The sequence below is a fragment of the Mangifera indica genome, chromosome 10 (assembly GCF_011075055.1).
Source record: "Mangifera indica cultivar Alphonso chromosome 10, CATAS_Mindica_2.1, whole genome shotgun sequence".
NCBI classification, from domain to species: Eukaryota; Viridiplantae; Streptophyta; class Magnoliopsida; order Sapindales; family Anacardiaceae; genus Mangifera; species Mangifera indica.
In genome coordinates this window covers 15,738,832-15,758,664 of record NC_058146.1, presented here as the reverse complement: position 1 = coordinate 15,758,664, position 19,833 = coordinate 15,738,832, and the positions used below count along the sequence as shown (strand labels likewise).

Here is a 19,833-nt window from a genome sequence, read left to right as displayed (position 1 = left end):
ATGATACTTATTGTCCAACCTGGATGACGAAGCATCAATCGATCTCTAGAATAGACGACACTCGTCGTCCAGATTTAGACAACAGTTATCCTCTAGAGGTCATCCTCTGGACAACTTTGTCTTGATTTTATGTCGTTGGTTTGTAGTTAGTCAAAGAAAGTAGTCAAATTTCAGGTTTGGTATCCTAGAAGAGAAAAGTGAATTTTTTAAAATTTAATTCAGATGAAAAATATTAGTTTTTTAAACTAAGGAGAAAAAATTAGATATAATTTTAATTATTTTAATATTACTAATAAAATAATAATTTTATTTCTAATTCTAACTAAAAATTTATGAGTGTATTATGACAAGCTAAAATTTGGTTGGATGTTTGAATTTTTTTGGTTTTAGATATATGTTTGTTATTTCACCAATACTTGTGTGGAAATATTCCTTTGGCCTTTTTATTATTTTGAGAAAATATTTAGACTGCCTGATCATTAATCATTAATTAACAATAAATGGGTTGTCTTTTGAGTTGGTAGAAGCAAAATGATGCAATGATTGTGACAAATTTCAGGCCTCAAAGATGGAAATGGAGATTGGTGTCACTTTGCCCCCCACCCCTCACGCTGTCATCGCACCTTCACATGAACCAAAATTTAATTAATTTGCTTCGTATTTCTACCCTTCAACTTGGATATTTTTAGGCTGACAGTCGGGTGATTTCCATTGTTGGGTCTAAATGAAACTGAAAAGGAGGTAAAGTTTAAGTTTGACTCGCTTGTCTCTCTGGTTTATCTTGTCGTTAATATTGTTTGTAGATCTAGTGAACTGATAGATCAGGTCAAGTGCAGGATAAGTGAAAATAAATATGAATTAAAAATGAGTTAAGTTATATACATAATGATTTCTATAATCTATATTTGATTATATAGATATAAGTCGATCCACGGATTATTTATTAATATTAATTTCCCACTAATTCTTTTTTGTTTTTATTATTTTTATATATTCACTTTATACTTTTCAATATATTTTTTTTTAAATATATAAGTATTTAAAGGAGAAACAAAAATTTAACTCAAAATATAAAAATATTCTCTATAAATTTGACAAATTTAACATTGAACACGAAATAAATATTTTATAATAAAATGTTTATTGCTTATATTATTTAAATTTATTTTCAACACAATAAATTTATTAATTTTAGAGTAGATTTAAATTCATTTTATGTTAAGAAAAGAAAAAATATATTAAATTTGTATTCAATATGTTGTAAGAAGGAAGAAGGAGAAGAAGAATAGAAAATAAAAAACAGTGATTTATGGGTACCTATAGATATTCTCGTCCTACCAACAAAAATTTATTATGTGTAGATTTGGGTTTAAAACAGATACAGATCTAAAAATCTAAAACTTATATTTATTTTTAAATAAATCTTTCAGGTGATTCGTTAGTTTTGTCAAGTCTAATAATTTACCTCTCTAAAGATACTGTTCTCTAACCAACAGTATTATTCATCTGATCAATAATCTTATAATAATATTATATATTAATTTAAATAAATTTAAATAAAATATTATAAATTTAAATATAATTCAAATTACCTTAAGCTTGATTCCACTCAAACCGGCCTCACAATCTCTCCCGTGTGTTAGATGTAAAATTTGCCTTTATAAGAAGATATACGTCACTGTTAGATTTGCCTTTAATGGTTAGAAAGAAAAGAAGAAATGCATGCATCATATTTCCACTTTCCTGAGAATTTGACGTCTCAATATTTCACCAAATAGATTCAAGAATTCAGATGTCGACATGTTAACAAAGACAACTCAATCAAAATGATCATCCATCTCCTACGTGATCAATAAAGAGCTCTTTTTTTTTTTTTTTTCCCTTTTTTCAGACGGTATTATTTGTATGTGTTTACTCAATGGCTAAATTTTATTAATAAAATTATATTTATATATATATTTTTTACATAATTTTGATATATAGATGATGTATAATTATATAATTAGATAATTTTGAATTAAAAATAAAATAATATTTAATTATATGATAATATATCATCTATGTATATATATGTATATGAAAATGTTTAAATAATATCAGTGTTAGGTGTAATGTTTTCAAATCTAAACCCGACAATGAACTTGTTAAAAAGTTAATTTGGGTTTTGATTACTCTAATTATCGGTAATAAATTAAATAAATATTAAAAATAGTTTAAAAGACAAAATAAAACTCACAAAGGTTCAGATTGAATAAAAATAATATAAAGAAATATTAAATAAAAGATAAAATAATTAATAAAAATTTAGGAATTATATTAATATTTTACCTATATTAAATTAAAATTTCTTCTAAAAGGCCATTGGTTCATCTCGAAGTATTGTATAATTTTTGCATTTACTAGAAAATGAAATAAAAACAAGTTAAAATTGATGTCGTAATTGAATAGTATATCTAAAATCTAATTTTTATATCATATATTATATTATAAAATATATCTTTTTTATAATTAATAAATATAAAAATAATAAAAAATTTTAATTACTGTATCATCATTTTAAAAATAAAAATATCACAAATATTTGGTAACATTTTAAAATTTCTTAAAATATTTATGTCATATTATCATTTATTTGAAAATATTTATCGATTCGTATTAATAATATATATCATATTATATGATATGTATATCATATTGTATTAATTTTGATATAATACATATTATTTTATATATATATATATTATATTATAATGTATACTAACAAAAAATAGATATCATTAGGGACATTTTTAAAGGGTTGGGGGAGTAAGCGAAAATATTAGACTTGGTAAAGTAAATAGAAATTCCTGGAAAATTAAAGGAAAATAGGCAAACAGAAATTATTCGGCCCGTTTTAGACGGCAATGAGGAAAATTAAAAATAGCAGACTTGGGAAAGTTAAGAGAAACTATTAAAATATATAAAACCGCCGTCTGTGGGGATCGAACCCACGACCACGTGGTTAAAAGCCACGCGCTCTACCGCTGAGCTAAGACGGCTGCTTAATCGTTGTTTTTATGCTAAATAATAAATAATTTATTTATGTTTTAAATTTTTATTTTGCAAAATGTACCAAACATGAAATTTTCATTTATATTTTATTTTTCCATATTTCATATTTATTATAGAAAAATAAATATTAGGGCTATTTTTGTCATATATTCTTATCAATGAAAATGCTAGAATATTAGGGCTGTTCACATATTTGCATTTCTCTCTAAAATGCATTATTAAAAACTGAAAAAAAGAAAAACTCATTACTCATAAACCATATTTATCAAATCAACATGATAGTACATTGATTTTTCTTGCCAAAAAAAAAATAGTAGACTTTTAATTACAAGAGTATTCTAATTCTATATTCGAATCGATAATCACTTCTTTTATAAGGCATGAAACACACAAGTTCTTATTACTCGATTAGTGGACTGGGGATAGGAGAGAGTGTTCTTATGCTCGTAAATAGTTTGGGCTTTGCACATAATAATCACTTTAGAATTTTATTTAGGTAACAAATCTTAGTTGGATTTTTCTCACAGATGAGAAATATACTATATCAGCATAATGTCTTCTTGTATGAATTATATAACAATTTATTAACAAATATATTCATTTTAACTAGTGAGACGAAGAAATATTGAAATAATATTGAATTTTGTATATGTAATACTATTTCTAGTAACTAGAATAAATCATATGTTTTTTCATTGTTTATATTGGTTTCAGAATGATTATTTTATTGATTTGCATGCTCCCTAGTTCGTTGATTCTTGACAATCTACAAATTGTATGATTAGAGAAAACTTATTATAGAACTTAAAATTAAGAAAAAGAGATTTTGTCACAGATTTTTATGTCATGCAAAATAGTTTATAGGTCTCTAAAAGTTTAAGTTCAAACAAAACTCAATTCAAGATTGATTTGAATAAATAAAGAGTCAGTTTGATTTTACGATCAATGAGTTGAGGTTTGAACTCAATTAAAAAATAATATAACTTTAGATTCGATTCGAGTTCACTCAAAGTTGAATGTTTAACTCAATTCAAACTCGATTTGTTTTATTAAAGTGAGTTTAATACTTGGTTTGAACTTGATTTATTCTATTTGAAGTCAAATTTGAGCTCAGATAATTTTGAAGTTGATTTGAAGCATTTAGTTGGTAATGTGCCGATTTAATGTTTTAATTCGTTATTGTCTTGCTTGCCATGTTAAAACTCTTTATCCACATGTTGTTGCAAGATGACAATGATTCAAATGTTGGATAAAATTTTATAGATTAAACTTGCTCTGATACCATGACAAAAATTAAAAAATCATAATTACCATTTAAGAAGGAACGATGATCTCTAAGGATTTCTCCTAACGGTGTCTATACGCAATCTGTTTCCAATGTTTCTCCATGATCTGTGTCATCATTTTGCTGGAAAATTCAATCCTCAATGAAAATTTTGGTGAGATTTGTTGAATTAGTAGAAAATGGAAGGGGGTAAAAGATCAGGTTAAAAAATTCTCAAAAGAGGTTGCTAGAGAACGAAAGGAAAACAGGTAAAATTGATATCATTGGGCCAATTTTAGAGGGTAGGGGGGTAAATGAAAAACATCGCAGTTGAAGTAAATCGCCGTCTGTGGGGATCGAACCCACGACCACGTGGTTAAAAGCCACGCGCTCTACCGCTGAGCTAAGACGGCTTTTGAACAATTTACATCTCCTACATTATTATCATGGTATTTTATGTTTTCAATTTAATAAAAATATAACAATAATAAAAAAAATATTCTTTTCTGCTTCATTTTCCCACGTTTCATATATATCATAAAAATTATTTTAGTGCTATTTTCGTCGTAAAATCTTATCAATTAATTTCTTTTATATACTTTAATGTCAATCAAAAGAGTTTTCAAGTCTTTTAAAGTTAATTAAGATAGGAGTCAATTCGAATCAAGTTAAAAAAAAAATCTAACTTGGTATTAATGTGAATTCAAACAAGTTAGTTATAGATTTACAAATTAAAACTCAAACTTGATTAATAAATAATTTAAAGCCAAAAGCCCTATTCCCACCCAAGGTTAGATAAAATTCTAAACTCACATTTATTAACTTTTAAACATCCAAAATTTCACTCATGAGTTAAATTTTATTAAAATTTTCAATTAAAGTTAACGGTAAACTGTCATTTAACAAAAAAATTTAAAAAATAAAGGTTTATCACATTTTATCTTCGCAGTTTGAAAATATAACAATTTCATTGCTTACCCAAAATCTGAAAAGCAGTCATTTTATGCCTAGGGTGTTTCTCTTTCTCTCTGGTGACTTATTCCTTCTTGACTATTGATTGGCCCTCCCTCCTTCTTCTCCCACAGCTAGTGAGTGTCAGAACCTTCTCAAATCCTGTAAGTGGCAATGTCCCATCGAATCTTGGCATCTAGTCTTGGGTGAATCTTATTTGGACACAGAAGTGTCTAGACAGAATTCTTTGTTTAGGCATATCGTCGTACAGATTCATCTGGACAACACCTTCGTTGTTTAGACAAGATTCGATGAAGATCTTATCCAAGTGATGTGGATTCGGCCCATGATCAATAATTAAGCTCCAATACTTCAAGCTTCACCAATTTAATCCAAGCTCAATGAAGTTACTTGTTTATTTGATTATGCTTTAGTTAATCTTGTAATAGACTAATCATGTGTTTTGTTATGTAAACCCTATTATTTTTGTATTAGTTTAACATGGGGAAGCTCAAAATCAAGTCAAATGAAACAATTAATGGTAGAGGCCAAAGAGACAAGGGTGCAGCTCAAGAATTGCCCAAATTGGTAAAGACAAGGATGACTCCTTGTCCTTTACCTCTTTGGAAGATCTTTTAAACTATTATTTGTCTTGAATTTTGAATTTGAAAATATAATGGTTCAATAATATTTTGAGGTCTATATAAAGACCTAGCTTCTTCATGTAATATCTAGAGCTTGATTAATGATATTGCTTGCTTTGTGTTTTTGAGCACAAGTTCTCCTTTATTCTTTCTCCCTTGGTTGAAAATTGGTGGTGGATTTGCTTTTGCCCTTGGCCGGTGGTTCTCTTTTAAGCCATGAGTGTCTTTATCCTTTCTCTTTTGACCAGAGTTAGGTGATGGAATCCCTTGGCCGGTGGTTCTTCTTTAAGCGTTAGGTGTGTTTTTAGTCATTTAACTCCTTTATTTTTTTCTCTTTTGATCGGAGACTAGTGGTGGAATCCTTTGGTTGGTGGTGTGTCCTTTAAGCCTTGGTTTGTTTATTGGTCATTTATCTTCTTATATTATCCTTTATTACTTATGCACTTGTATCTTGAGTTGGTCAAACTTGACTACATATTTGTGTGAAATCTATACTTATTAAAGTTACTTTTAATTTAATTAATACTTGGTACTTAGTTACACATCACCAAGACTTTAACGACAATGATTTAAGGTATATTTGACAGTCGCTAAAGATAAAAAGGTATATTTGACAGTCGCTAAAGATAAAGATGATAGTCGAAGAGGTAAAGAAAAAATCCCAAGGTTTAAGCGAAAAAATGTGACTTTTCAAAGTTGAAAAACTTTAGACAAATATGAAATTGTTAGTTTTTAAAATTTATGGGGAAAATATAATGAATTATATATATTTTTAATATTTTTGTTAAAATGATGATATTACCCTTACTCATAATTAAAAATTTTAACATAAGTCAACAAATGGATGAAATTTTGAGTTTTTAAAAATTGATAAGTCTGAGTTTAAAATTACATCAAACCTTGGGTGGGAACAAGTCTTTTGGCCATAATTTAATTTTAAATTTCATCCAAATGTTTAGTTCATTTCAAACTTGCCTCATTTTATGAAAATGAGCGCAATACTTAACTTGATAAACTTGGCTCGCTGACTTGAACTCAATCAATTTAGATCAAATTCAACCATAAAAAAGGTAAGATATAAATCAACTATCATAAAATATTTTCTTCTTGTTGACTTTCAAGAATAAAATCACATATATTAAATTTTATCATTTAAATTGGATTTTATTCGAACTCGACCTAAACAGAATATAGCCTGCCAAGTTTACTCTAAACTTATTAGGAGTACTATAATGGTATGTGAACTTCAATCTAATATTATTTTTAATTAAAAACAAAGTACCTGGAATTTAAAAAATTTTGTGTAAAAAAAAATTTATTTAGATTTAATAACTGTTTTCCACCCTAGGTTTGGGCAACAACTTCTCACCACCTAAATTCTTAAATAACAAACTATCACCCATTAGTTCCCTTCTCAGTAAGGTTGGACTAGAACCAAGTTGGCTTAGTCTAAAAAATTTACTTGACTTGATTTGGTCTTACTCAAAATCGTTTAAATCGAACTTGAGCTGAGCTTGAGTCGAGAGAGTTAGCTTATTTTTAAAATTGAGTTAGAATCAAACTAGTGAAAGTTTTGTTTAGTCTAACTTGCGAGCTGAACTGCGAGTCAATTCGGTTTGAGTCTGACTTCTAGCTTAATTCGAATCATGTCAAGTAATAGTCAAATAATGAGTTAAACGACGTCGTTTATTAATGAGTCACAAACTCGAGTAATAAATTCGAGTCTAGTTTTGAATTGCAAACTTAGAGATTGATCGAAACTTGAGCTATCTTTAACTTAAGTTGAACTTGAACCAAACTATTTTAATTTAAACTAAACTTAAGTTAAACAATGTTCAAGTTATGTGTAGTTCGTATCCACGCCTACTTCTTGATAAGATCACATTTTTTTTATGTGATTTGGCTGTTATATTCAACCATAAGGCTCGGTTGCCACTTTCAAGACTAATATGATAATTTCTGAACATGAAATAGTAAGGGGTAATACAATAATTTTTTGAAGATGAAATAGTAAAAGGTAATATAATAATTTGTTTCCTAACACTTTGTCACGGAGTTAGGTTTTGGGCAAAATTTTGTAGTTTTGGAAATTCAAGGGGTGGGACAAGCTTTTCCCAAGCCTAGGAGGGGAAAATAATTCACTCTTTTATTTAACATTCTTTTACGAAATAACAAAAGAACCCTTGAGAGGGAGATTAACAAGTTTTTAAAATATTGGGATTCTTTGAATCTATGAGGGGGTTTTATGTCATTAAACTTTTTCGAAACCTTAACACCGCAACCTATATTTGAAAGTCAGACCTGAAGCCAGAGCGCGCAGCCGAGACAGAGAAGAGTAGACGCATGGACTTGAACGATATAAAGGAAGTTTTGAATAAGAATCGGATCGAAGATGCCTCTTGGCTTTGTTCCCTTTCTGAATCCGAGCTTCTCGGTTCTTAAATAACTTTAATGTTCACAAGGGTCTTCTTCATGCCGGTAATTGTCATTACGATTTATATAACACGATGAAACGTGAAAGCTTCATCTAGATCATCAGGCTTCAATCTCATTGTAATTTAAATCTGGGTATTTTGGAGTTCTTCCACAAACTTGCTCAAGTTTCAAAATTTGTTTATGTGTTTTGACAAGAAATGTTAATTTGTTTGAAACTGTTGGTTTTGCAACGGGCGAAAATAGTTGGCCATGAAGAGTTGGCTGATAAATTTGATTTGAAGATGCTTCGGGCGCTTGGTATGTTTATCCTTCTTAATTATTGGATGCTAGCTATTTGTGTTACAGAAATATTTTTTCTCGTCTCCCCTTCTTTGATTGATCCTTTATCTTTATACTATAGAGGGGAGTGTTACAATCTTATTAGTTACCTTTCAAGTTTGAATTCAAACATATTATTTTTTATTATATTACATGAGGATAAGATAACGATCATGGTTCTTGATGGTTGGAAGTAATCGTGTGTGTGAGATGTTGAAGAAAAATAAACCAGCCGGTTGCTTTCTTAGGGCGAGAGTTGTATATTGATATGTATGGTTGTCAGTCGCTATTCTTGTAGTTAGTAGATTCTATCATTGTTTCACAATTAAGTACGAGTTTTTCCTTATAACAATAAGAATCTTTATTAGCTAAACCTTGTTGCAAATTAAGCTATTTTAATCCATATATTGCATCAAAAGTGAAAAATGGTGCTAAGCTCCATTTAAAGGATCGTTTGCACTATCCTCCACAGCCTCTCTGTCATACTCTATTGGATCATTGCTCTAAGTATGGTGTTTCCTCTCTTCCCACTAGTCTCTTTATATGCTAACAAAACCGAGCTATACGTTTGACTGAATGCAGAACACATTTCCTCTCTTCCCACTAGTCTCTTTATATGCTAACAAAACCGAGCTATACGTTTGACTGAATGCAGAACACATAATTAGGATTTTGTTTTGTTGATACTTCATATTTCTGCTAAGCAGTTAGTTCTATCTAGTCTATGATTCAGAAAATCACATAGCTGGAATTTGGTCTATTGCCAAAAATTTCTCCTATTTCATGGGTGGTTGAGTTTGACTGTCAGTTTGCAATTTAACTGATCATAAATCTCTCTTTTTTATTTTGTGTTGGGCTTATTTTAATGGAATACTCTAAGCAGAAGTTTAAGGATTTGTCTCATATTCCTGGCTCAGCTGAGCCTTCATCATTAATCAATGGCTGCAAATTATTGAAATTTAATCCCTTGGATATCTTGAGCATAGAAGAGTTAGTGTCATGTATCAACATCGATTCAAGAAGGAGACCTCCAAAAAGGTATGTTGAAGCTGCAAGGCTGATGAGTACCTGACCCTGCACTCCTATATTCTGCAGACTAAAGATTCCAGAAGTCAGCTCCTCCTCTCGTCTGCAGTTTCCTTTCAGTGCTAGATTCTACCAACAGTCAGCAGTGCCCAGTCAACTCCAACACCAATAATGACACACAATATTGTAAATGATTGGAACCATCATAGCTATTACTAATAGAACTTTGTATTCATTTATTAGAATCAATGTATACGATGGATTCGATTACAGATAAACTTTTCATTACATTACAGTGCTTAATTCCAGATTACATGCAATGAATACAGGTTCATCAAAACAGAGCTAAAACCATCCTTCATGGCTTCCGAGAGGCCTGTGCTCTCCGTTACTTTTCCTCTGAATACTTTTCCCGCCTCCCATCTATCCTGCTCTCCTCCTTCCATTGCTACCAAATCCATGCCACATTTCATCTTTTCTTTTGATGCATTCTGCTCTAAGTTGATTGCCACATGTGCCAATTGTTTCTTGCCAAGCTGGCCATTTCTTCTCCTACGTGTAACATATACATTAGTTTTAACAAAGGCTCACTCTATTAGTACTTTCTTTTGGGTTTGTGATTTAATTATTGTTGGATAGGTTTTTTAGATATTGCTCTCATGATTTCAAAATCTTCTACCTGGTACCTTGTTATTTTCAATTGATTCTAGAATTTTGAATATTTTTGTTCATCATATGGCTCACTGGTTTAGCCAATTGATTATCCTTAAAAGAACTGCTGTTTAATTTTCACCTATTGGACTTAATACAAGCATGGTTTACTCCAGAGTTGGAAATGCTGAGTCCCACATTTCTGATGTGTACTGGATTGCTTCTGCAGCTGCAATAAGAAAATAACAATGTTGTCAATGTTTCCCTTGTCTGAATCTGGTTTCTCTTGCTTTGATCATCAGTTTCGGAAACCGTAAATCCAGTTTAGTGTATTCATCACTGTATCTGATTTTATGGTGTATAGGCCAACCAGATCACAGTATAGTATCTTGCTTGTCAAAAACACCTGTCAGCATCATCTGACTACACAGAAGCATTAATTTCTTGTTATGGGATGGTTATTTTATTTTATATTACTTTATTTTTGTATAATTTGGTGATTTTACATATGCTTGAGAATCGTGAATATTACCCTTAGCCTTATGGTCTGTTTGTTTAACTGTAAAGATCATATGAAGAGGCTGCTGCTTCCAGCTGGAAGAAACAGAAATGCTGAAAGAGATTGCAAACAAGGTGACAGAAAACTAGAACCAGAAGATTGAAGCTTGAGAAGTCAAGTAAAACATTGAAGGACATTTTCTAACTCGCCAGGACGGACAGTTTGCCTCCAGTTCCAGTCTGTGCCTTGATTGTCATTTGATATCCAGTTGCTGGTTTTTTCCTAGGGACAGTCTTCAGTGGGCGCAGACCATGCTTGCTATTGTGATTGGATGGATACAAAAGTGCTTGTTCTTCTAAAAGCTTTAGGTTCCCCCAACTTCCTCCACAACAATTTGCAATTTTTGTGAATATAAATTCTTTGGCGAGGTTAATAGATTCTGTAGTAACAAGGCAACTAATGTCAAATAAGAGAAGCAAAGTTGATCATTTCATGAGGTAATTTTGCCATTTTTTACGGTATGATAACAATTTCTTTGATAATGTCTTTGCATTTGCTAGTATCAGAGGGTGATGCTGTTTCTTGAACCTTAATTTTGAGATCTCCAAATAAAAAATGATTTTTTTTTGTCATTTGGATGACAATGATTTTATAAATATCTTTGGGGAATATGGTAGTCTATGACAATTTGCAAACGAGCTAAATTGTTTATGAGCTGGCTTGTGTTGAGTCGGGCTTAGCTCGGTTTTTTTTAAGCCAAACTCGAGCTCATTGTTGCAAGGCTCGGTTAGATATAAAATTAATAAACCCTTAAAAGTTTAAAATTTTATGTTTTGTATCCCTGAAATTTTGTTTCTTAGATAGAAGAAAAATTAGTCAAAATTAGAGGCACCCAAATATCAGATAGAAGATGAACTTTCGGTGAATGGCACTACTGAGAAACAATCTTTTCAGCCCATGTATGCCATCTATGAGCAAACTGGAAAATGCCCACTGTAAACCTGCCGAAGATGGGCTTTAAATGGTCCAAAACTATAGAGAGACTCGATGTTTCTCTCATGTTAAGGACATCAAAACGTGCTCCACTTTACTGAGGCGCATTCACGGCGTGGTGAACCGACAAATACAATAATGGGTCCATGGGATTCTTCTAGGGGACAAAACTTGAGGTGGTGGTCACGAAACCCAATGACCAGATTACAACACCTGAAGGTATCGTATCATCACTTTCTTCCAATAAAGGGACTGATGTTTGTTTGTTTTCACTTATTGAAGTGACTGAAATGTCAATTTTTTTTTTTATTTAAGCAACAGATTTTTTAGATTTTTTTATATAAGTGATGAAATTTTTAATATTTTTTTATTAAAAGTATCAAACAAATATAATTATAAATATTTATTTTGTTTTGATTAAAAAACAAGTTAATTAATAGTAAATAATGAAAGTTTAGTGACAATAATAAAAAAATCTGAATGTTTGGTATCGTAAATAGAATAATTTAAAATTTTGGTTTCATCTATAAATGACTTTGATTTGATGTTTCAGAGTCGCTCTACCATTCTTCTCTACTTGACAAGGGCATGAATTTTTTTCCCTAGGCCATATTTTTCCTTGTTTGTTTTCACCTACCGATTTGATGGCATGAAGCTTCATGAGGGCCCTTATGTTCTGCAAGCATGTCATGGATGAGAGAAGCATAACTTGTAACACACCTTACTTTACACATTTTATTAATTTTTAAGAACATTTGTTTGTCCATATTTTGTTATTTATTAAATTATTTAATGACGTAATAATACATCATTATTAGTATTTGTAAGTACATATTTTGTTAATATATGTACCATTACTCGTATACTTTTTAAGATTTTGTATTGTTTTGAGAACTTAGGTTTTGATATGCGTAATTTGTTGCTAACCCCATTTATCTGTGAGTAATATTACATATGTAAACAGATGTATACTAATAAGTATTAATGATTAATATATCGTCGTATGATTGGTTGATCTAATTATTTATTCTGTAACATAATATACTTGTTAAGAGGATTGTGTGACTTTGAGCCCTTAGGTTTTGATATACATAATTTTTTGTTAACCCCATTTGTCTATAAGTAATACTTTGTATATAAATGTATAAATACTTTAATTTAAAATTATCTAATTTTATAATAATATATATTAATATATTAAATATTTCTTTATCTTTTTATATAAAAAGATTATACTTTACTTAACGAAGTTAAAAGTTAAGATAAAGGAAGAGAGAGAATCAATCTTTGTGGAATTTCTTTTGGAAGACAAAGTCCACCAAGCAATAGAAATATCTCCAAAGTCAAACTCTTTTTGCAATAATCAATTTAGTCCCCTCCATGCCTTAAAAAGTCATTAAGGGCCCCTTAGGAATGATTAAAGATATTCCACCTTGTTCCCCTCTCATCTCACCCTCAATTTTTTAAAATATTTTCTTCGTCACATATTCTTAGCATTGAACGTGCATTAAATTGACCATTCTGTCCTTGTAAATTTCACATATTATTTTTTTTTTTAAAATTGTTTGTGAATAGAGACTTGAAACCAATGCTTTAATAATCAGACATGATCTAGGATTCTTTAGTTAGATTAGTTGGATCGACCGTTAGACTAGAAAAACAATATTATATATATTATATTATAACTTCAATTGTGGTTCGAGGGTATTGCACTATCCCCAACAAATGTTAAACTCAAGTATGAGCCCTTTGCAAATATGTTTAACCTGATTGAACCACTATATAAAACAATCCATTGATTAAGTCCATTAGATTATTCAGTTGTTGGGTCTCGATCGAAATTGATTTGGTTTTCATAACCATGTTTGAAACAACAATTTTTTCTTCATCACATATTCTTAATATTGTGCACTACACAATCCATGATGATGACCATTTTACCTACAAAATAATCTTTTTTCATATCCTTGAAAATATTTATCAGTATCTTATGATATAATATGATATGATATATGTAAAAAATGATAATATGATAAAGTGCATTAAATTAATATGATACAATAAACATATTATACGATATGATACATATCCTATGATACAATATATATTACTAACACAAATCTATACACTTTTTTAAATAAAATAATAATTTAGCAGAATTGTATATAAACAATTTTTAAATTTTAAGAATATTTATGATATTTTTTAAAATGATAACATGTCAATTATATTTTTTTATTTTATAAATATTTTATTATTGTATTTTTTAAAAGATATATTATACGATATAATATACGATACAAAAAATTAAGTTTTAAATACACAATATGATATACAATTCGACTATCATAATTACATATGAATTTTCTTGTTACATATACTTAGAGATGTCATTTTTTAAAATTTATTCTCTCTTCACATACCTTGGAAAACATTATCAATGAATTACTTTTGTTTTGCAGAACTCGAGAATAGAGACTTGAAACAAAAACACTTTCATCATCATATATTCTAAACATTACAAATGCGTCATACGATCCACGACATTGACCCTTCAACCCTTGTTAATGTCGCCCATAAATTATCTTTTTTTATTTATTGTAACTCTATGTGAATAGAGATTAAAAAACAAGATTGACCCAATGAGAATGTCTTTGGAAGAAATTAAATGGGTTATTTTATAGGAATTTGATGTTATTTGATGGCAAAAACAAGTGCTTGTCGACAGGGAGTTAAAAGGTAGGTCTACAAAAGCATGCAAGAGAATCTTATCGTATCTTAATCAAGATTTATAGCAAATTGTCGGTTAAAATAATAAAATAATGAAGCCCTTTGCCCAAAATCACTTTTAATTAGTAGATAATGGACATTAGACCTAAACATTTTGCTTAAGTATCAAGGCACTTTCTGGTCACTAATTTCCAATGAAGTGATGTTATCTTCCAATAAAATTTAGGTCAAAAGACTTTGCCTACCGGGGTTTGTTGACATGACAATTTCTACCCTTTAACTTTCAAAAATACATATTTCCACCTATAATTTACTTTTGTTAGTGAATTCCATAAAGTGAAAAGGGAAAGAATGTCATTTTGAGAAGAAGTTTCTATTCGATTTTTTCTTTTAAAATGATGAATGATTGGAGGAGAACTAACAATTTTGTAAATTTTGGGGTGTTAATGAAATTTTTAGGGAGCTTTAAAAAATCAATGTAGGTTTGGGGCATTTTAAGAATTTTTAAAATTTTAATATACTCTTTGATAGCTTTAAAAACGATAATTATACTAAAAAACAGAACAAAACATAATAATTTAAGATTGATTAGAGTTTTGATATTTTTTGGGGTGTAAGTGATAAATTTTTATATTGGTAAAGATATATAGATAATTTGATATTTATATTAAGTGTTGATGACAATTTTATAATTTCAATAAAAAAACAAAAAAATAATTTTAGAAATACTAAACAAAATTCATTAACAAAAGTAACTAATAAGTGAGAATTTAACTTTCTAAAACTTAAAGGGCGAGAATTTTATTTCATCAAACCTTGGGTGGAAAATAGTCAGTTGGCCTAAAATTTATTCATAAACATAGATGTTTTAGAACCTTTAAAAAACAAAAAAGCACTTCCAACAATCAAATAAACACTTTGTTTGTTTGTTTTATTACCATTTACAATATGAGTTTATCTTTTTTTATCGATTATCTCTATGTCCCTTGAAGTTTAAGGAAATATTGTAAAACCCTAGAACTATAAGAAACCATTTTTACCTCCCCTACATTTCATGAATTCATAGTTAAAGGAAGACAAGCGATGATTTTATTTAATTTGAGGGGAGTTTATTGATAAAACCTTATATCTTAAGGGTGTTATGGATGTTTTGTGAAACTTCAAGGGAGCAAAAGGTAATAACTCTTTATTAAGTTATAATTGAAGTCATTGTCAACACATGCATTGCCATAACTTATATATTAATTTTGATTTTTTTTTCTTGTCATTGTCAAGGTCTAGGCAGTATCTTACAAATGAAATCAAGAGAAAATCTTGGTGACAATTGCTTTTATAGTCAACAAAGAAAAGTATAAAGGAATTGTCATTGGATTGCTTTTTGATTTTATTTTTCATTTTCATCCTTTTTCATTTGCCTGTGAATCTATCTTTCTAGTTGTTACGCGGAAACATGTAAACAAATAATAAAAGAAAACAAACCACAACCATACAAAAGAAAAACACAAAGAATTTATGTGAAAACTTAAAATCGAGAAGAACCACAAACTAAAAATAGAGAAATCATTGTACTAAAGTTTAATTACAAGGAGAACATAAAAGGTTGATAACTCTCGTGAATATCAAGTGTAGAAATTGCAAACCCTAACCACTCATTTAAAACTTTCTCAAAACTTGATGCAATATGCGGAACAATAAATACATATTTATATTCATGACAAAATGATTATTCCATTCGATGAAATGCCCATTTCATACAAAATGAGATTGTCCTTCTAATTGTTACCTATTATGCCCAAAATTGACATTTTAGGTGGAACATTTATTCATCATATTAGAATTCTTATTCTGATACTAGAATCCTTGTTCCGTAACTTGGAATGTCTATTCGTATTACTAGAACTTTTGCTTTTCACTTGGGATGCATGTTCTCGAATTCAAGTCACTATATCCGACATTAGTATTGATACACCAAATTGACACAACCAATAAAATTGACCAATTAATGTCTCTCTTATATGTTTTTTTTAATCTTATTTGATTAACTTTTGGTAGATCTTTGCTTGGATTTAAATAATCATTAGATTAATAACAAATTAAGTCAATTTCATTGCATGACAACCCAATAGAAAAACAAATTAATTAACAAATTTGACCAATAAAAGTTTAAAATTTAACCACACACGTAGAGCAAAAATAACTACCAAAATCTTCCATTTGATATATGGTTGAACAACCTAGCAAAAAGGAAAACAGAGTATAATAATTTATTTGCATAATTCATTTGCTTTTTTGGGTTGGGTTAAATTGCAAACAAATTAGTGTAATACATAAATAAATAAATAAATAAATAAATAAATAAATAAATAAATATATATATATATATATATATATATATATATATATATATATTGGCGAAACCAACCCGCCCATCGAATCGACAAACCTAAAAAAAATTAATAGGCATATCAAAAGATGATACATCATGTGTAGTATTTGTTCTTATTATTTCAGTTAGTTAGTGTAATACTGATTTCATTTATTGTTATAAAAACAATAGAATTAGATAATAATGTTGCAACGAAGGACACGAACTTGCAATGAGAAGCATAATCAACATGTAACATTATTTATTATTATGAATTAGGGGTGAATTTAAGTTGAAGTGAATCTTAACAAGTGCCAGCTCAAGCTTTGCTCAAATTTAGAACAACCAGCTTGGTTTGCTCGAGCTAGCGAACAATGATAGCGAAGAAGGAGAAGAATTGCCAAATAAGAAGAAAAAGAATCGTAAAAGATAAGAAAAACAATAATTGGTGATTAGGTGTAACACCCCTCTCGAGACATATATCCCTACAAGGGATATGACCCGAAGAGACGTACATGACTTACTTTCTTAACTAAAATCAGTGGAATTAAATACACGATATTTAATACTTACTTAAAGTGTGCAAAATGTGTACTTAATAAATACTGAAGTTTCATAAAGATCCTTCATTATTACAACTCGAGTGTTTGAAATTAAATTATAAATCCATTATGTGCATGAATGAAAGATAAATACATAAAATTTGAAAAATGACATTTTTGTCCCTCACCCTCATGTAGCAACTCGTTTGAGTGCTAGCTTCCCTGTATGCCCCATTACTCACCTTTACCCTCAAAATCATAAAAAAAGAAATGCATGAATAAAAACACTTAGTAAGTCGATCTCTTCTTAGCACCATGTATAAAACATAAAACTGGTAAACATGGTGTTCCACTGAAAACCTCAATGTGGTCATAACTTGGCATTTTTGTGCCTTGACATAGGCCATCCACAAAGGTCACTAAGACCTAAGTTGACCTTGACATATCTGATGCCTTGGTGAAAGCATATGATGCCTTGCATGTTTAACTATCGTGCCTTATGCACATGCTATGCGACTTATTGGGTTAGCTTTGCAGTCCCTCTCTTACCATATACGCTGAACTATGAAGTTGCTATTTGAAAACCATCCAAGGATGACCCTTACCACAGGTACATATGTGATACATCTCGTTGAATACGTGAGAAACTAACTGAAAGACCATAATCTCTTATCATGCACACTTGAATTGAGTTGAATTATTTGGCTAATGCATCTTGGCACAAAGTGTATGATGCACCTCATAAATATCTATCTCTCATATAGCCCTAATGCTTTCACATATCTCGCTATTTACACATATAGTTGGTGGCTATTTATGTGTGTACCACTTTCCTTAACTTTTTTTATTTTCAACCTAAATTCGATCTAATCAAGATTTTGTGTTGTCTTCCACATAGTCAGACACTTCTTTTATCTCTAACCACCTTATCTTCTTACTAAGGTCTTTTATTCTCTTTCTTTCTTCTTTCCCCGCCTTACACTTAGCTTAGGGGTAGAATGATCATTTTTTATTTTCACTGCCTATATGGGCGTGTACCAAAAGTGTAGCCTCATGTTCCTCTACTTAAATATGGTGTCCTTCTTTGGCAAATCACACACAAACGTGTGTCTCATACCACATGGTTGTGTGTGCCTCTCCTTCGACAAACGTGCAAAAAATGAAGCATTCCTATTTTAAAAAAGTGATACACGGGCGTGTGGGTTACACTACATGACCATGTATTGCATTCTATACTTCATCCCTTACTGGTTTCCATGCATTCCAACTAGCTTTCGACAATCCATTCACATACAAAGGTTCCAAAATATGTATCTAAACATCCTAGGATAGTTTATAATACTAACAAACATATAATCATAATCAAGGCATCAAATCATGATCAATATTCTCATCAAACATGGTTTTTGCCTATCTAGCATGATCACAATAATAATATGTCATTTTCTGCCAATACCATACACACATCACCTTTATTTAATCATTAAAAATGCTCTTAATAATCTCAAAGACATCACAGTACATTTATAGAAACAAGTCCATGCTTTAACTGATTCTAAAAATGCCAAGGGACCCTACTTGTTTTCTAGAGATCAAGCAAACTCTTCACGTGGCTAATGGTTTTCTAGCAATCCAAACTCTTCTTCGGTGACCAAAAATCTCCTTTCTCTCTACTCTCTCTTTTAGGGTGTGGTTGGGTGCGTAAAAAGTAATGAAAATTAGGTTAATACCTATTTTTATTTTGCCTTTTAGACATGGCACAAAGGCATGTGTCGCAATGTCCAACTAAGGTATTATCCGATTTTATCGCTATTCTTATCTTATCTCAAATTTAAACTTTACTAACGATGCACGATTGTGTATACCAATACACACGAGTGTGCATCCCTTTGGAAATTCATCATTAACAAAATTAATGCAAAAAAATAAAAAAGACTTAAATACCTTTAGACTTACCTATGGATGTTGCATCAGGCAAACTTTGGCACTACATTGATTGCAAGTCAAACTCAACAAATTGAAATTACTTTAGCATGAGTTCAAGTTGTTAAGGATGAACAACAATGACTGTGTATACCAACACACACGAGCATGCATCCCTCTGGAAATTCATCATTGACTTAATTAAATGCAAGAAAAAAGACTTAAATGCCCTTGGACTTACCTGTGAGTGTTACATCAGGCAAGCTTTGGCATTGTGTTGATCGCAAGTCGAACTCAACAAATTGAAATTACTTTGGCACAAGTTCAAGTTGTTCAAGCTGAATAATGATTCGAGCTTTAGCAGCTTTGATTGAATCCACCTCTATTATCACTAACCATGTTTTCTTAGGAAAGTAAAATTACACAACGGAAGTTGAAAA

General features: G+C 30.1%; 1 protein-coding gene and 2 non-coding genes across 3 annotated transcripts; 1 reads left to right on the top strand and 2 right to left on the bottom strand.

Moving 5' to 3' along the window:
- Positions 1-2,966: 2,966 nt before the first annotated feature.
- On the bottom strand, positions 2,967-3,038 carry TRNAK-UUU. The gene has a single exon. It is a non-coding gene; the product is annotated as a tRNA-Lys (tRNA).
- Positions 3,039-4,656: 1,618 nt separating this feature from the next.
- On the bottom strand, positions 4,657-4,728 carry TRNAK-UUU. Its single transcript has one exon. It is a non-coding gene; the product is annotated as a tRNA-Lys (tRNA).
- A 3,428-nt stretch (positions 4,729-8,156) lies between these two features.
- Positions 8,157-10,080, top strand: LOC123228218. The gene is made up of 2 exons (XM_044653531.1): positions 8,157-8,344; positions 8,542-10,080. Exons 1-2 carry the CDS (start codon positions 8,254-8,256, stop codon positions 8,859-8,861), a joined length of 411 nt encoding a protein of 136 aa, XP_044509466.1. The 5' UTR covers positions 8,157-8,253; the 3' UTR covers positions 8,862-10,080.
- Positions 10,081-19,833: the final 9,753 nt, after the last annotated feature.